Below are 15,233 nucleotides of genomic sequence, written 5' to 3'. Positions count from 1 at the left end.
AACAATTTTCGCCCACTTATTATGACCCAATTTGATTAACGAGCGGCCTGTGAATTCTGCTGGGATAGATGAACCGATACAGGAACAGCGCGCTGTAGGCTATGAAGTCTAATAATACATATATGTATTTTTTGTTTTAGTTTCTTCTCAATTAAAGTAAATTTAATGAAAAAACCGAATGGGTCCTCAGTTTGTATTCGCTTTCTGTAACTTTTCGAGGCTGGCTATTTTGGAAAGAACCCTAAATTTTAAGTATACAAGTAATTTTCAAAATTAGAGGCATAGTATTAAGCACGTTGTTTTTCACCAAAGTAGAAAAGGAATAATTTTGTTTGATCTTAATAAGACGTTTAATAAACGTTGGTTTTTAAACTTACCAGTGCGCCGATAACATCTTTCGATAACACGCGACCGTTAAATACTTTTATCAATTTGTGACAAGTCACAGGAAAGAGAATATCGATAGGCTCGTGAAGACGATAGGACATCACTTGGAATTCAAATATGGCGGTACAGGAATACATTCCAACCAAAACGGCAAGCATTTATTGCTTAAGAGTTAGTAAAAAATACTTTTAAATAAATGCAAAAGAACTAAATTTCAATTTGTCGTTTCTTAACTTTAAACATAGTGAAGATAGTGAAGTTTTCTCAAAACAAACTTTAAATGTCAACTAAATCTGTTAAACATTTTCCTATGTACATCACAATGAATTCTTTTAAACATACCATTAATTGGCATTTTGACATATTCAGTACAAGGCGAAATCAAAGCGCGGCAATTCAAATTCTTATCCACAGCCAGGATTTACAGATAACAGTTAAACATTAATAAAAGTAGGTAAACGGAAAACTTCCCTTCCCTTCCCTTGATTCAATCTAGTATCTTTTATTACATTTTTAAGGTGGATGATTTCTATAAGCCGTTTGTGCTAAAACACTGAGCAGCTTGATTTTATTTTCAATGTTGTGAAAATGTGTAAATATTCTCCTTTCCGGGAGGATAGCTAAGTACAACAAAATCCACCCCTTACTAAGATAGTTGCGCGCACTTCGTTTCTTAATTAGCCATCTTAATTTATAATAATAAAAATAATAACAATATAACAATAACAATTTTTTCCAAAATCTGATTAAATTTTCTACATATTTTAGAGAGCAAATACCTCTTATTTATTTTTATTTTTATACATTTTTACACTTTTTTTAATGACAACAGATTAAAGCTTTGTAAAATATTTAGTTATGCAAAGTATGCAAAAATACTACACAATAGACTATGTTAATGTTTCTCAATTTAAAAATGATAGACGTCAATAAACCGATTTCGTTAACAACAATTTAATGTGATGGTTAGGATTGTCACCTTTACTAGCCCTCGAAAAAATCCAACGTTTAACACTTATTAAAAAGCCTCAGATTTATTTAACGATTACAACTATTTTTTTTTACATTTTTGTAGCATTTTTTGCTAGTTTAACAATATTGTTCACATTTAATCGATTGATGAGACAATGGTTAATGTTTTCCAAAGACATTGGGCTCAGCAGAAGCTCCACCAGCGGCAGTCAGCTCCTCGAGCAGTTCATTCGTTTGGCGATGTCTAGTCGGGATATTGGCATTTGAATACAAAACATTTTCGTTATTAATGTTTGAAAGTCTGGGATGGGGGCTGCTTTCAGGATCTGCATCTGCACGGATGGCATTGAAATCCGATCCAGGGGCACAATTTCGACCAATCATTGAACGTTGAAGTTGCGACAGGCATCTGAAAGATAACATTTAAAATAAAGTTATTATTAATTATTAAATCATTAACGAAATTCGAAAGTACGTTCACATATATATTTTTCTAGCTTATAATTTTAAAAACTACTGTTTGTAAAGCTTTGTTTTTATGTTTTTAAGTAACCCAATTTTGGTTTTTTCAAATTGTTATATATTAAAAAAATTCTATATTTGAATGTGGTAAATTAACCAACAAAGTAATAAGTCTCATTTTACTGACTTTAAATATACAATAAACACAACTTTTGCAGTTTTTCTACTTTCACCTTTTTTAATCACATAATGTTTTCTACTTACCGCTCCAGTTTGCGTTCGCTGCTCCAATCCTGAATATCGTACAGATCCGTGAATCCCAGCTCGTTTCCCCGATCCCGATGGAAATGCCCGTTGGTCAGCAGTGGGGATGCAGAGTTAAAGGATCTTTTGCCATTTGTCCAGCCCCGGGAATACTGAAAAGTTTGCCCCATGCAGGCCATGGACAACGTGAAGAGGAAGAGCGGCAGCAGCAGGAGGCGCAACATGTTTCTGCAGAAGATGGTCCTGTTTACAGGACACTCGGAAATCTGGATACGTTCCTTTCGCGTTGGAATCACAGCTGCGTCTGAACCTTTGATGCTTCACGCCGGGCTTTTATATCGATGGATGCCAAAGGATGCGTGATGTGTCTTTGCTTCAGAATCCTTGCTTCAATGCCCACAGCAACACACACTTATTCAGATTAACCGGGGATTATTAGCACCCAATTGTTTCAAGACGGCAGTTAGTGCCCACATATGGCCACGCCTCCTGCTCCAACCCGTCCGCCCACTTTGCGCCAGCTGGCTGCTCAAACTGAATGCATTTGCTGATTGGAAAACTACCACTTTTCCCAAGGAAGCACACAGAATGGGTGGCGAAAGCCAAAGGCTTAAACTAAAATTGCGCGACCCGAAAAAAGTAATTTGGCCCATTGCCAGAAGGAGTGAATTGTCCGAAACAGAGTTGGCTCACCTTTTTATAGCTTCAGGTAATTGGATTTGCAGAGATTTGCCAAAAATAGCATGCAATATAAAATATAAAAATAGAAATACATTACACAGGCAAAAGGTTATGAGTATAATTAAGTTATAGAGTTAAATTTCTAACATTAATTTAGTAATTTAATCACAAATATTGAATTTTTCTGGTAAGCTCTGATAAATCTGTAAATGCACAGGCTTCTATTAATTAATCGCAAAATAAGTCTGGGATATTCACAAAATATAAAATTCGTTTATAAATATACAAAAATATACAGTTTATATTATAAATATAAAAAATATATAACACGGACTGGCTTTAATTACGTTATAGACTAGTTATTTCGCTATCGGGCACATTGGCACCATTGGCTCCATTGGCACCATTGACTCCATTTTGTTCTAACTCCACAGCACTCTTTTCCTCATTGGCCTTTCTACGTCGCAGAAGGAAGTAGCACACCCTACATTTTTAAAGGGTGTTATTTAAAAAAATATGTTTGTTAAAATTTAACAGTGTACTTACACAAAGACCAAGACATTGGGAATATAAAAGATTTCCCCAAACAACCAAATAGCACCTGGGAATGAGTCAACGGTGCTTTTGTAAATCTCACTGAAAATGGGCGGGAAGATGAACTGCGCAATTGGCTCACTGATGCCAAAAATGGAGTACATTTTGCCTGAAAGTAAAAGTTTATAAAATTTTAAAAACCATTAGAACAATTCAAAAATAAATGGGCAATACAAGTTTAAAATTTAAAATAACGTTTAAGTTATATAAAATAATACTCAATGTCTTTAATTGGAACTAAATAAATTTCCTAAATATGAATAACTTTTTAACAATAATAAATATTTTTATTTGACTATAATAAACTTACTTAGCTCATCACCAGCCACGATGCTGGAACCGATGGTCTTGATCGCAATCACTCGCAAACTAACGAACATGTCCACCACTCCTGCCACGTAAAATGAGGTAGTGGTGCTGGAGAAAGCCTAAAAAATCAAAAAACCCTCATATTGTAAAATCCAACATCCACAATCCACTTAAGTACTCACAAAAAGAACGCGGGAGCAGACAATAGACAGGGCAGAAAGCATTCCGATCATCGAATCCGAAACCTTGAGTAACTTGCTCAGAATGGCGGTTCCAATGAAGGTGCCCACCAGGGCGGCACCACTGGACAAGGTCAGGTAGATACTGAAGTCGTTGCCGTTCCAGGCGAGCTTTTTCAGCGTGAATCGATACCAATAGTCGTTTTCGCCGGATGTGGGACCTACGGTCAGGAAGTAGGCACACAGCAGGAGGATAAGGAGCATGCGTCCATTGTTGGGTCGCTTGACCAGTGGAAACCGGATGCAGTCCAGCACCAAAGTGGGATCGAAGAGTTCCTTCAGAAGGGAGCGTCTCGGAGGCACCACCTCCACTTTGGGCTCCATATGGGGAGTCAGCTGAAAGTTAACGTTCTTGTTTCCCGGCAGTTCATCCAAATTCGTCGTCTCGTAGGCCATATTATCAGCACCCTGTTGCTTGGGCGGCAGGGTGGTGGGCAGTGGTGGTGGCTCACTGGGTTGGGCAGTGGTTGAAGGGGTGCTCTTCACCTCTTTAATAAAGAAAATAATGTAAAATATCGCGATCAACTGAAAAACGATGGCTGTGGCAAAAGACCCTGGAAAAAGGTAAAGAAAACATCAATACGAAGTCAACAAAATTTCATTAAACACTGTTTTAAAACTATTATGTCTATAAAATATATTGGTTTGGGGAAAAAAGTTTTAAACTGTATGTTCAAAAAGTATAAACTCACAAGTATAACCCAAAGTAGTGAAGAGAACACCACTAATCGGTTGTCCTATAAAAGGAACTCCTGTTACAAACATTGCAAATATGCCAAAACGAAACACACGATCCTCTTCGGGCGTGGCAATGGTGATATAACTATAAATGGCCATCAGACAGAAAGTCAAGCCTCCAAAAAGAGCAGGAACAATAGCTTCACAATAAGCACCAAACTCCATGGGCAGGGAATCAAAGAATATTGAAGAGATGATCTGACCTAAAACATTAATTATTTATTAAATCAAAAATACTGATATTTAAGTTTTTAAGCAACTCACATGTGAAGGATAAAGCTTCTCCGATAATTGGCATTATCATACAAGGCTTGCGTTTATTGTATCGATCTGCCCAGCCTCCGGCGAAAAGAAGAACAATCAGAGGGAAAATGGCAGCTATAAAGAAACATTTTTGTGTTATTATTTTATTTGTTTTGTCTTGATTCGAGTTTAAATAAAAAACTGGACTTTACGTGCAAAAAAATTGGCAGAAAGAACTCGTTTTTGAAAATAATCTGACAACTGAGATTTTGGTATAAAATTGTTCTCAATGCAATTTACTATAGTATGCTATAACCTGGGATTAGAATATCAATATAATTTTGATTTGAAGCTAAAATATAAATTTAGTTGTATTGATGCTAACTTTTACTAACTCGATTATGGTATTGCTAATTCAATGTCCAATTGTATCACGAACATAAAGTTAATCTTTTTTAACTTGAAACTAAGAGATTCGTATTTATTAATGTGCTTCCTTATAAAAGACCCATTTTTGAATTCTATTGTCTTTATTCATTATATTGCAATTTTTGCTAATATTAAGATTTCTTGAAGATGATTTAAATATTTAGCGATAATAGATTGTTTTGTGTTGGAACTCGTTATCACAACAAAATAAACCAAATCAAAACTTGCCATTAAACAAAAAAAACCTTTAATACGTATACTAAAAAATTTCACCGTGGAATCTATGACACGGCATTTTTAATTATTTTAAGCCTCAATTATCGATCTCTGATGCAATGCAACTTAATGAACCTGGCGTTTGTTGAGTTATTAAACAAGAAGATGTTCTGTGCGACAGAGAACCGGAATTCCGCGTACCTCTCTATGCAAATGACATTTTCGGATGGCGTTTTTGCTAAATTGGGAATATAAAATATTATCTATGGTTCCAATGAAATGCCAATGACAATGGCAGTGAACTCGAAAACACAGCGATGTAAAGAACAGGTTTGTAGCGATTACGATTACGTTACAGACACTAGGCTAAGGCCTTTAGAAGCGGCTCTAAATTAATCACCCTACCATATAATGGGGGAATTTTTGTTAGCACCATCAGAAGACGAAAGAGAACTCATGAGCGAATCAATTAAATAAGGTAATTAGATGTTCGGATAACCGCTAATTTCCGACGACATCCATCAAAAGACATAGATTCCTTCTAACAAAAAAGTTTACACTGGGAAAAAGGCAACCATATCATAAATTTAACATTATAATACAATATACAAAGTCAATCCGTTGAATCTTAATAATGAAGAATCTTAATCTTGAAGATTTATATCAGTCAAAATGACAATGTATCACATCTTATAACTTTTTTCCCGTGCACCTCACCTATAGATATAAATCCAAAGGGGTAGGCGAGATTTAATATGCAGAGGAGTAGAGATGCGAAAAGAATTCGTGTTTAATTTAAGCACAAACCTGAAATTTAAGCAATGCTAATGCCACACTCAAACCCAAGCCGAAACGGCGTATATTTAATGAACGACTCGTGTTATGTATATGATAGATGTGTTTTTACCCATAGGGGCACGTTTGCCGGAGACATCTGCAGCCAGGATCTGTGCCTCGAGTTCCGCCTTGCACACTGTATAATTGAATCCAGTTGCTCCAATCACCAGGCCAGCCAGATCCGGAGTGGCGCCCTGAGTGGTGTTCTCAAAGTCGAAGTCATCGCATTCGATGCCCAGCTCGGATTTGTCCAGCATTGTATCACAGACGACCTTGTTATATCCCAGATTCACACGACAGGCCTTGTCCAAGGGGAAATTCTGCATGGCCACCGCATTGAAAACTGAGGCCATGAAGTAGAAAAAGAAGAAGGGCTCGATGACCAGGTAGTGGCGATACCGCCATAATTTCTGGAAATAGTTGAGCTTGGGCTCAGCATCAGCCGCTCCTCCGTTCCCATTTCGAGCCGCATCCCCCGACGACCTTGGCTTTGCCATTTTATATCACTTTCTGAATTCTTCTTAACACTTATTTTTATTCGATTCGGCTGGTTTGCTCTAGCACATTTCAGCGATTTGATCAACACGTCGCGCCAAGTTCTAAGCTCAGACTAAACTTAGCGACGAGTCCGGGGATCGGGCCAAGTCCGCTCAAATGGCCAGCCGCTTGATACGCACAAGAAACTTGTTCAATCATTTCTTCGCTGCTTTCGGTTCTTTATTTTTTGTGTTTGTCAGCTTCGATTAGAACAGAACAATGATAAATATGAAAAATTGTCACCGGGCCACGAACTATGGAATTTCGCATGCGCTTCGATGAGATTCATTTCCCTCTCAGTTACTAATACAGTAGATATCGGTAGCTATGTGTTGTAGAAATTCGGAATACCGGCACCAAGCGCATTTACTTGCTTAACGTCATAACTATGAAAGCTGGTTTTAAAGTTTATGATGTTTAAAGATGTGTGAAAACCGGCTAAACATTCTAATAAAACTTATTTTTTCGCTTCTCATGAATATCTCCGCTTTCAAACATAAAAACGTCGTTATTATTCCAAACATATATTAGTCCGCAACCAAAATAGATTGCATTTTAGAAATATGAACTGGACTACTGGTTTTCGTCACCTCAAAGCAATATTTACTGTGACTTTTTTTTCTGTAATTGCTATTGGACACAGAAAAAAAATATAAAACCAGAATTAATAATAACATTTTCTACAGAATGTATACATGTTTTGAATACAGAATTAATAATAACATTTTGTATATCATTTCGGTTTGTGAATAATGCCAAATCGAGATGGTGTACTGGCTAGAGCGTTCTTGCCCCAAGCAGTTTAATATTTTTTAGCGCATTAATTAGAATTGTTTCCTTCCTTCTATTGGGCTTTCGATACCGCCATACCCATGGGATTATTTGGCCATTCTTTTTAAATATTAAATTAAAAGGTTGAAACCCAAAGTTTTCAAAAATCATATTCAGTATTTAATTAGTGATCATATTATATACCTCACAATTTTTCTTTCTGTGCTGTTGTAATTTCATTGAGCGGCAATCGGGTGTTGAGCAATAAGTGAGATGTTTTTGCGGCATGACCATGTGGGAATATTTAATTTGTGATTGCAAAGTGTCTTCATATTGGTTTGATTACTTAGGGCTACAATTAGAGGCGTATAGCACATCTGCTTCTACTCCGTCCATCGGTGGGTGCAGTTCTGGTTGGTGCACACGTAGTACAGTCGCATTTCCTCTTCGGCGCGACGTGTTTGTGCCTGGAAGAAGACCGCCTCCCGGTGGGAGCACTTGGGACAGGCGTGGTCCTCGGTGCGCGGCAGCGTGGGGTCGGAAATCACATCCGGCACAATGTGCGTCAGCTCGTCGATTTCGTGCATGATCTTGTTCACGTAGATGCAGTTGGAGTCCGCTTCCTGTTTGTAGTCGCAGTTCCGGCAGGCGTACAGCAGGATCTTGTTCTCCTTGTCCTCCTTTGGGTACAACATGTTGTTGCATTCCTGGCAGAACCGAATGCCCACGAACCCGGGTCCCTCCGTGTGTGCAGCATCAAAGGCAGTCGTCATGGTCTCTATTACCATTAGTTTTTATTAATTTACTACATTTTAGCTAATATTTCCGCTTTTATTTACCTTTTATTTACGCGGAAAGCGGTAATGTGACCGTTCGTTGTCGTCTAAAATATACCAACAGCTTTTGTAGTATATACCGTATTTGGCTTAACCCTTTTAAATTATTTTTGTTCCGAAATTTAAGAAGAGTTTTATAAGTAGTTAAACATAAAGGAACCGTGACTTTAATAATTAGTTTGTGCACTTCGATTGCAGTGACTATTGTTAATATTAAATTAAAGATGTTTTTAATTAATTTGGTTTTAGAGATATCAGATCCACTTCATCATTACCAATATTTTCTGAAAAATCAGATAAAATAAATACAATTTACATCATGCATATCCCAAGGTCGTCTGTGTTTTTTATTTAATTGATATTCAGATTTTTAAAATTATTATTTTAGATTGGAAGGGTAAGGGTTAAGCCGGAACACTTTAAGTATATTTCCACTGTTTAGTATATTTTACAGATCGGCTGCTATTTTTCACCTTTCCACCAACGGTCATACCCTATCATACACAAACGCTTGTCGTGTTGGAATTTAAAGCATAAAATTGGGTAAATTGTGATTGTTTTTCGGCGATCAGTTCAGATTCCTGCTTAGAACACGTAGTGCATTGTATGGAAATGATTGTGAAAGTACAAGTTTAGCCAGTGACTGCATTTTCTATTGCTTCCGCCTCGATCGCCGCAACTTTCTTTCGCTGTGGAGTAAAGAAATGCATGTCTAATCAGCATACAAATCAGTTGTAATCGCCTCATCCTTCGGCTGTATAAAAAACACTAGATATTTAAAAAGTATGCAATGGATTTCAGTGTGTATTAGAATTGTTTTCAACCCCCTGAAATACAATTTTATTTAAGAAGAAAACTTGTTGCGTTTTCTGTGCGTCAGGCGCGGTAGTGTTGTCTCGCTCGCACTCGAGCGATCGATCGTAAAGATCGAAATTGGTGACGCCATTTTTTCTTTGCTGCTTTTGGGCGTGTGTTGGTGACGCTGGCAAAATGTGATTTTCAATAGATCACGTGCCTAAAAGTAGGCTAACCCGGGGATAATTGATCCTGATCCTGACCATCTCTTTCAACTTAACCTAATTTCAGGCTGCCATTTCCGAGATGAGCGCCTCCAAGGAGGGCAAGGACAAGAAGGTCAAGATACTGGGCGTGGAGAACATTTCGCCGCCCAAGGATAAGCAACGACCTGCCACCAGAATGAAGCTCTTGAACGACGTAGGAGCAGGAGGAGATCCAGAGACTAGCCCCACTACCACTACCAGCTCATCGAAAACTCCCCCGAGTAAGCAGGAAAAACGTGGAAGTGTCACCGGATCCCGCATAAAAATACTCAATGATGAAATACTAGCAAATCCAAAGGGGGAGAAGAGAGGCGCCCCCAAGACCCCAACTCCAACCTCCTCCACCGTGAAGATTCTCAATGAGAAGAGGATTCCCAGCGCCACTGTAACAGCCCTGGAAACCGCCAAGATCAAAACATCGCCCAACAAGCGAAAGAAGATGGAGCACTATGTACTCCAGGCTGTGAAAACGGAAAACAGCAAGGCAGACACCACGGTTACCGTGGCAACCGAAGAAGATGAGGAGACCATTGCCTATATTCTAGCAGATGATGAGGAAGTGGTTCCGGGTAGGATTGAGGATACCAATGGCCAGGAGATCGTTGTCACCGAGGAAGAGGATGACGACAAGGAAGAGGGCGACGAGGACGGAGACGGCGAGGGTAACTCCAGCCATGGCACAAAGATCAAGGAGATCGTGGAGCACGTATGCGGCAAGTGCTACAAGACCTTCCGCCGCGTTCAGAGTCTAAAGAAACATCTGGAGTTCTGTCGGTACGACAGCGGCTATCATCTGCGCAAGGCCGACATGCTCAAGAACCTGGAAAAGATCGAGAAGGATGCCGTGGTGATGGAGAAGAAGGACATCTGCTTCTGCTGCAGCGAAAGTTACGACACCTTTCATGTGAGTTTAAAAGATTGTTGTGTGTTACAAGTAGAATTAAATCTAATTTTCCGTTTCAGCTGGGCCACATCAACTGTCCCGACTGCCCCAAATCGTTTAAGACGCAGACCAGCTATGAGCGTCACATCTTCATCACCCACTCCGAGTTCAGCGACTTTCCTTGCTCCATCTGCAACGCCAATCTGCGCAGTGAGGCCTTGTTGGCGCTCCACGAGGAGCAGCACAAGTCGCGTGGCAAGCCGTATGCCTGCAAGATCTGCGGCAAGGACTTTACGCGCTCCTACCACTTAAAGCGACACCAAAAGTACTCATCATGCTCGTCGAACGAGACCGATACCATGAGCTGCAAGGTGTGCGATCGCGTCTTCTATCGCCTGGACAATCTGCGATCGCATCTAAAGCAGCATTTAGGCACTCAGGTGGTGAAGAAGCCGGAGTACATGTGTCACACGTGCAAGAACTGTTTCTACAGTCTGTCAACGCTTAAGTGAGTTTAATATGGATTTTATATGTAGTTCATTAACAAATATATGGTATATTTCCGCAGCATCCACATACGCACCCACACCGGAGAGAAACCCTTTGATTGTGATCTCTGCGACAAGAAGTTCTCCGCTTTGGTGGCTCTTAAAAAGCATCGACGCTATCACACTGGCGAGAAACCCTATAGTTGCACTGTGGTAAGTCAAGAAGCTCTTATGTCTTTTATAAACTGGCATTTCATGTATCTAATTATATTTCCTCTTTAGTGCAATCAAGCCTTTGCCGTCAAGGAAGTGCTTAATCGACACATGAAGCGTCACACTGGAGAGCGACCACACAAGTGTGAGGAGTGTGGCAAGAGTTTCATCCAGGCCACACAGCTGCGCACCCATTCCAAGACCCATATTCGCCCCTTTGCCTGCGATCAGTGCGAGGAAAAGTTCAAAACTGAGAAGCAGTAAGTAGTCAAATAGACAAACCTATACCTATTCCTTAACCTATAACATTTTTCTCACGTAGACTTGAGCGCCATGTAAAGAGTCACTCGCGCACAAAACGCCCCGTCTTCTCTTGCACTGAATGCAAAGCTAGCTTCCGCACCACAGCACTGCTCAAGGAGCACATGGACGAGGGCAAACACACCCGTAAGGCATGCCTCACTAGCTATTATCATGACATTTATCCTGATCCTCTATTTTTAGCAAAACAACAACGGACCACCAAGCGATCTGCCATCAAAATTATGGAGCGAACGGATTGCGCCATTTGCGATAAGAACTTCGATAGCAGCGAAACCCTGCGCCGGCACATTCGCACAGTGCACGAGTGCGATCCAGATGATATTTTCGGCGTTGAGCCTCAGCCATCAAAGCGTGCAAAGAAGGGAAAACACTCTGAAATTGATGTGGACGAGGTTGTACCGGTGGCACTGAACACTTCAGCGGGCTCCTTGATTTCCAGCCAAACGGATGACAATGGGGTTGTGGTGCGGGAGTTCCTGGTTGACGAGGGCGATGGCACTGCCCAGACCATTACACTGGAAAACGAAACTTACACAATTCTGCCCTTGGACGGGGCTATTGAGGGAGAGCAGCTGACGGATGAAGCTCCGGTGAAGCCCGAGGGCAAAAAGGACGAGGCACAAGTCTCGCCGGCGGTCAAAAAAGAGCAGCGCAAGTGCCTGGCCGCCAGCTTGGCTGCTGCCATCGCTGATAATCTGGATGAAACATTAAGCGATGATGAGGTCAGCGGTGAAATTCTTACTGAAGAGGATCTGAAGCTTAAAGCGAACGTCGGCAAACTCATAGACATGCTGGTAGATCCCCCTATCCTAAAGAAATACGGCTGGCCCAACGCCCCCGAGGAAATGGTGCTCTGCAAAGTGATTGAGAACTGTGGCCACGACTTGACCAAAGGTGGCGAGAACTACGCTGAACTGGACTACGGCAGCCGCATGCGAGAGTATTGCAAACTGCTCTTCACCGTGGTTATTCACAACGATTCGATCAAGTCACTGCTCAACAATTTCCCCATCGACGATGTCATCGAGTATGTACTGGGCGATGAGGATCAGGAAGATGGTTTGGGCAAGGATAAAGATGTCGAGGATAAGTCAACAGCAGGGGATGAAGAACCAGAGACAATCACAGGCGATGCTGAAAAGGAGGATGTACCAGCGAAAGCTGAAAAAAATACAGTCTCAGCGGAAACTAAAGAAAAGTCGGTTACAGAAGAAAAGAAAAAATCAAACCCACCGGAAACCGAAAAAGAAAAGGTTTGATTTTTCAGCCTTAAATGCATTGTTTAATATGCATGTTTTTACCGCACAAATTATTCAAATCTAGAATTCGACAGTGAAGATGTTTAAAAAATATTTTAAGGCTCGTTTTGATTTTTTTAAGATGACTAGTTTTAAAAAGAGCGTGGGGTTTCGGTTCAAACACCAAGTGACCTTAGAAAAGAAACGTACCGTCTGTTGTTAAATTCTTCCATTTATTACCCAGAACTGTTTACAAATTAACAAATTACCCAAAAAGAAAGAAACCAACGTATTGCATATCAAAGATATTTTGATATTATTATATAAATTTTATATATATATTGAATTGAAAAGTGTACCCAAGCAATACATGCATGGCTATTTTTATAGAACTCTTATTAAATATAAAAACATCACGTTTACTGTTCCATCATCAACTTGAGGATACGGGCGTTGTTTTGCAGGATCTTGTGGCGACTCTCATCGATGAGCTCCCGGTACTCGTCAATGCTGGCGTTGATTTGCTCCAGCTGGTGCCTCATGGGTTCCGTGGCGGATGCAGTCAGACTTCGCTCCCTTTTCAACTCCATCGAGGCCTGGGTGTAACTTTCGCGCCACATGTTCAGCTCCAGCTGCATTGCATCTATGTCCTCGGGAATAAACTCCAGAAGTTTTCCCATTGGGTTTATCGCCTTTGTGAGACCTTGAATCACATCGCGCAGGTCGTTCACCTGGCGAGCGGAACTTTGACGGGCAACTTGACTTTGTTGTGGCTCCACCTCGGCATTTTGATGAACCAACTCCTTTTGGGTTTCCAAGATCTGCTGAACCAAGCGTCCCTGAGCATCGAGTTGACCCTCCAATACAGGTTCTTCTGATCCAGTGCCTTCAACAATGTCATGCGAATTGGCATCTTCTATGATCACAAGGTTCTCCCCATCATCATCCAGGTCACCAAAGGTTTCTAACTTAACATTAATGCCTGACATCTTGACCTGATCGTTTGGTTGAAGTACGATCTCCACATTCCGACGACGTGGAGCTCCAGGACGCGCGGAGGCGGGTCGAGCGGATGGAGGTCTAAGTGAGGTTCTAGGTCGTTGATTAGAGTCTTTGGAGTTTTCCCTGGAGAGAGGAGTCTCCCGCTTTGCCTCGCTGTTGTTGGAACCGGGCGGAGAATTACTTTCCGACGACTGCACAGCAGGCTGAGATTGGCTCTCAGTGGAATTGGGCTCTGGTTGTCTATGGCTACCACTAGAACGGCGACTCCTGCCGGAGGACTTGCGACTCTCGGGCTCAGCTGGAGGAGCTAATGGAGGCGGAGCTGGTGGAGTTTCCTGGGCAGGTTCCGCCGGTGTCTCCTTTTCCTTTGAGGGAGAAACCTGTTTGGTTTCCTGCTCTACTTTTGGTGGAATAGTTTCAGGAGCTGACTGCTTGGTTACTCCTGGCACTGGCGACATGGACATGCTGGCATTATCGCTTTCTGTGGATAACTGCAGCTTGGCTTTGGACTTTAGTTTAACAGGAGAAGGACTCTTTTGCTTGGAATTCTGCCGACTTATTTTGGAGTCCTCCTTGGGTACTTTAGCCTTTTTCTGAGATGCCTTATCCTTCTCTGTTGAGGGAGTAGATCGGGATGCCTGATCGGTGGCCTTGCGCAGCTTTTGTTCCTGCGGCGAAATGCGTTTCTCCTTGCGTCGCTTTGGATCCTCCTCCTTGCCGGCGGGTGAGGAATTTTTGCTGGGAATTTTAGTTTCCTTCGGTGTTTTCGTGATGGCAAGTGGTGTTTTGCTGTGTGCAATCACCACCTGGTCCACAACGGCATCCCACTCCAAGTTCTTTTCCGCCACACTGGCCATTGCCTGCAGAAGTTCATTGGTGAGCTCCGGCTCCTGGCCAGCAACTATTTTCGAAGTTCGTACTTTGAGGTCCAACTTGGTAGTAAGCTCTGTGGGAAATCAAAGTCTGTAATAAAGGAAACACCCTCTTCAAAACTAAACTCACTGATGGAATCAATCATCTTCTGCAGGTATCGTATTTTATCCTCCCTACTACCTATGTTCTCGAACAACTGCTCATCCGGCGTATATAAACCATCAAACTTGCCAGTTTGCTTGATGAACTGTCCATAAAGAAGTCTCATTTGAGTAACCAAAGAAGTGTGGGTAGGATTCAACCACTTACGTTATTAAAGACGTCCATAAGGAACCGAAATGGGGGTTTCTTTAACAGTTTCTCTGTGAGCGGTGGTTTCTTTAAGTACTTGCCCAAAACCTTTTGGGTCACCAAGATTATAGCATCCAGATCTTTGTCCGACATTTTCGTTTATATTTCACAATGGAAATGTAGTTAACTAACCATAGGGTTTCATTTGTTTGTGCCGGCCAAGTTGTCCTGGCAACGGTAGTTACAGGTTGAACTTCCCTATATGTTATATTATTATTTTAAACCGCGTAATGCGCGTGCTCCGCCAAAGGGAATTCCTGTGGTTCATACCTCCATTGACACACT

General features: G+C 41.1%; 6 protein-coding genes across 7 annotated transcripts in view; 2 read left to right on the top strand and 4 right to left on the bottom strand.

The window, feature by feature from the left end:
• Dhc1 (Dynein heavy chain 1) overlaps positions 1 to 3,250 on the top strand; it is a 44,588-nt gene extending 41,338 nt beyond the window's left edge. Inside the window, exon 36 of the transcript XR_011604465.1 lies at positions 2,094 to 3,250. The gene's annotated coding sequence lies outside the window, so the exon portion shown is untranslated. The remainder of the gene's footprint in view (positions 1 to 2,093) is intronic.
• Positions 1,388 to 2,309, bottom strand: Crz (Corazonin). Its single transcript, XM_017075450.4, has 2 exons — positions 2,086 to 2,309; positions 1,388 to 1,768 (listed from the first exon to the last, which is right to left on the bottom strand). Exons 1-2 carry the CDS (start codon positions 2,307 to 2,309, stop codon positions 1,519 to 1,521), a joined length of 474 nt encoding a protein of 157 aa, XP_016930939.2. The 3' UTR covers positions 1,388 to 1,518.
• LOC108007268 (probable peptidoglycan muropeptide transporter SLC46) lies at positions 3,020 to 7,002 on the bottom strand. The gene is made up of 7 exons (XM_017070906.4): positions 6,442 to 7,002; positions 4,911 to 5,024; positions 4,601 to 4,849; positions 3,852 to 4,462; positions 3,671 to 3,788; positions 3,313 to 3,469; positions 3,020 to 3,250 (listed from the first exon to the last, which is right to left on the bottom strand). The coding sequence occupies exons 1-7, from the start codon at positions 6,866 to 6,868 to the stop codon at positions 3,115 to 3,117; spliced, it is 1,812 nt and encodes a 603-aa protein (XP_016926395.4). The 5' UTR covers positions 6,869 to 7,002; the 3' UTR covers positions 3,020 to 3,114.
• A 953-nt stretch (positions 7,003 to 7,955) lies between these two features.
• On the bottom strand, positions 7,956 to 8,641 carry Polr2I (RNA polymerase II subunit RpII15). Its single transcript, XM_070996992.1, has 2 exons — positions 8,519 to 8,641; positions 7,956 to 8,457 (listed from the first exon to the last, which is right to left on the bottom strand). Exon 2 carries the CDS (start codon positions 8,450 to 8,452, stop codon positions 8,063 to 8,065), a length of 390 nt encoding a protein of 129 aa, XP_070853093.1. The 5' UTR covers positions 8,453 to 8,457; positions 8,519 to 8,641; the 3' UTR covers positions 7,956 to 8,062.
• A 311-nt stretch (positions 8,642 to 8,952) lies between these two features.
• Positions 8,953 to 13,138, top strand: su(Hw) (suppressor of Hairy wing). Of its 2 annotated transcripts, none has more exons than XM_065866980.2 (7): positions 8,953 to 9,058; positions 9,602 to 10,480; positions 10,540 to 10,967; positions 11,028 to 11,160; positions 11,230 to 11,420; positions 11,483 to 11,607; positions 11,665 to 13,138. In XM_065866980.2, exons 2-7 carry the CDS (start codon positions 9,617 to 9,619, stop codon positions 12,741 to 12,743), a joined length of 2,820 nt encoding a protein of 939 aa, XP_065723052.2. In that variant the 5' UTR covers positions 8,953 to 9,058; positions 9,602 to 9,616; the 3' UTR covers positions 12,744 to 13,138. The 2 variants fall into 2 exon arrangements, with proteins under 2 accessions (XP_065723052.2, XP_065723053.2); XM_065866981.2 differs by lacking the exon at positions 8,953 to 9,058 and adding an exon at positions 9,099 to 9,298.
• IFT54 (intraflagellar transport 54) lies at positions 13,013 to 15,185 on the bottom strand. Its single transcript, XM_036818232.3, has 3 exons — positions 14,907 to 15,185; positions 14,727 to 14,844; positions 13,013 to 14,670 (listed from the first exon to the last, which is right to left on the bottom strand). Exons 1-3 carry the CDS (start codon positions 15,039 to 15,041, stop codon positions 13,142 to 13,144), a joined length of 1,782 nt encoding a protein of 593 aa, XP_036674127.3. The 5' UTR covers positions 15,042 to 15,185; the 3' UTR covers positions 13,013 to 13,141.
• Positions 15,186 to 15,233: the final 48 nt, after the last annotated feature.

Source organism: Drosophila suzukii, chromosome 3 (assembly GCF_043229965.1).
Source record: "Drosophila suzukii chromosome 3, CBGP_Dsuzu_IsoJpt1.0, whole genome shotgun sequence".
NCBI classification, from domain to species: domain Eukaryota; kingdom Metazoa; phylum Arthropoda; class Insecta; order Diptera; family Drosophilidae; genus Drosophila; species Drosophila suzukii.
This window is presented reverse-complemented; position numbering and strand designations above follow the sequence as displayed.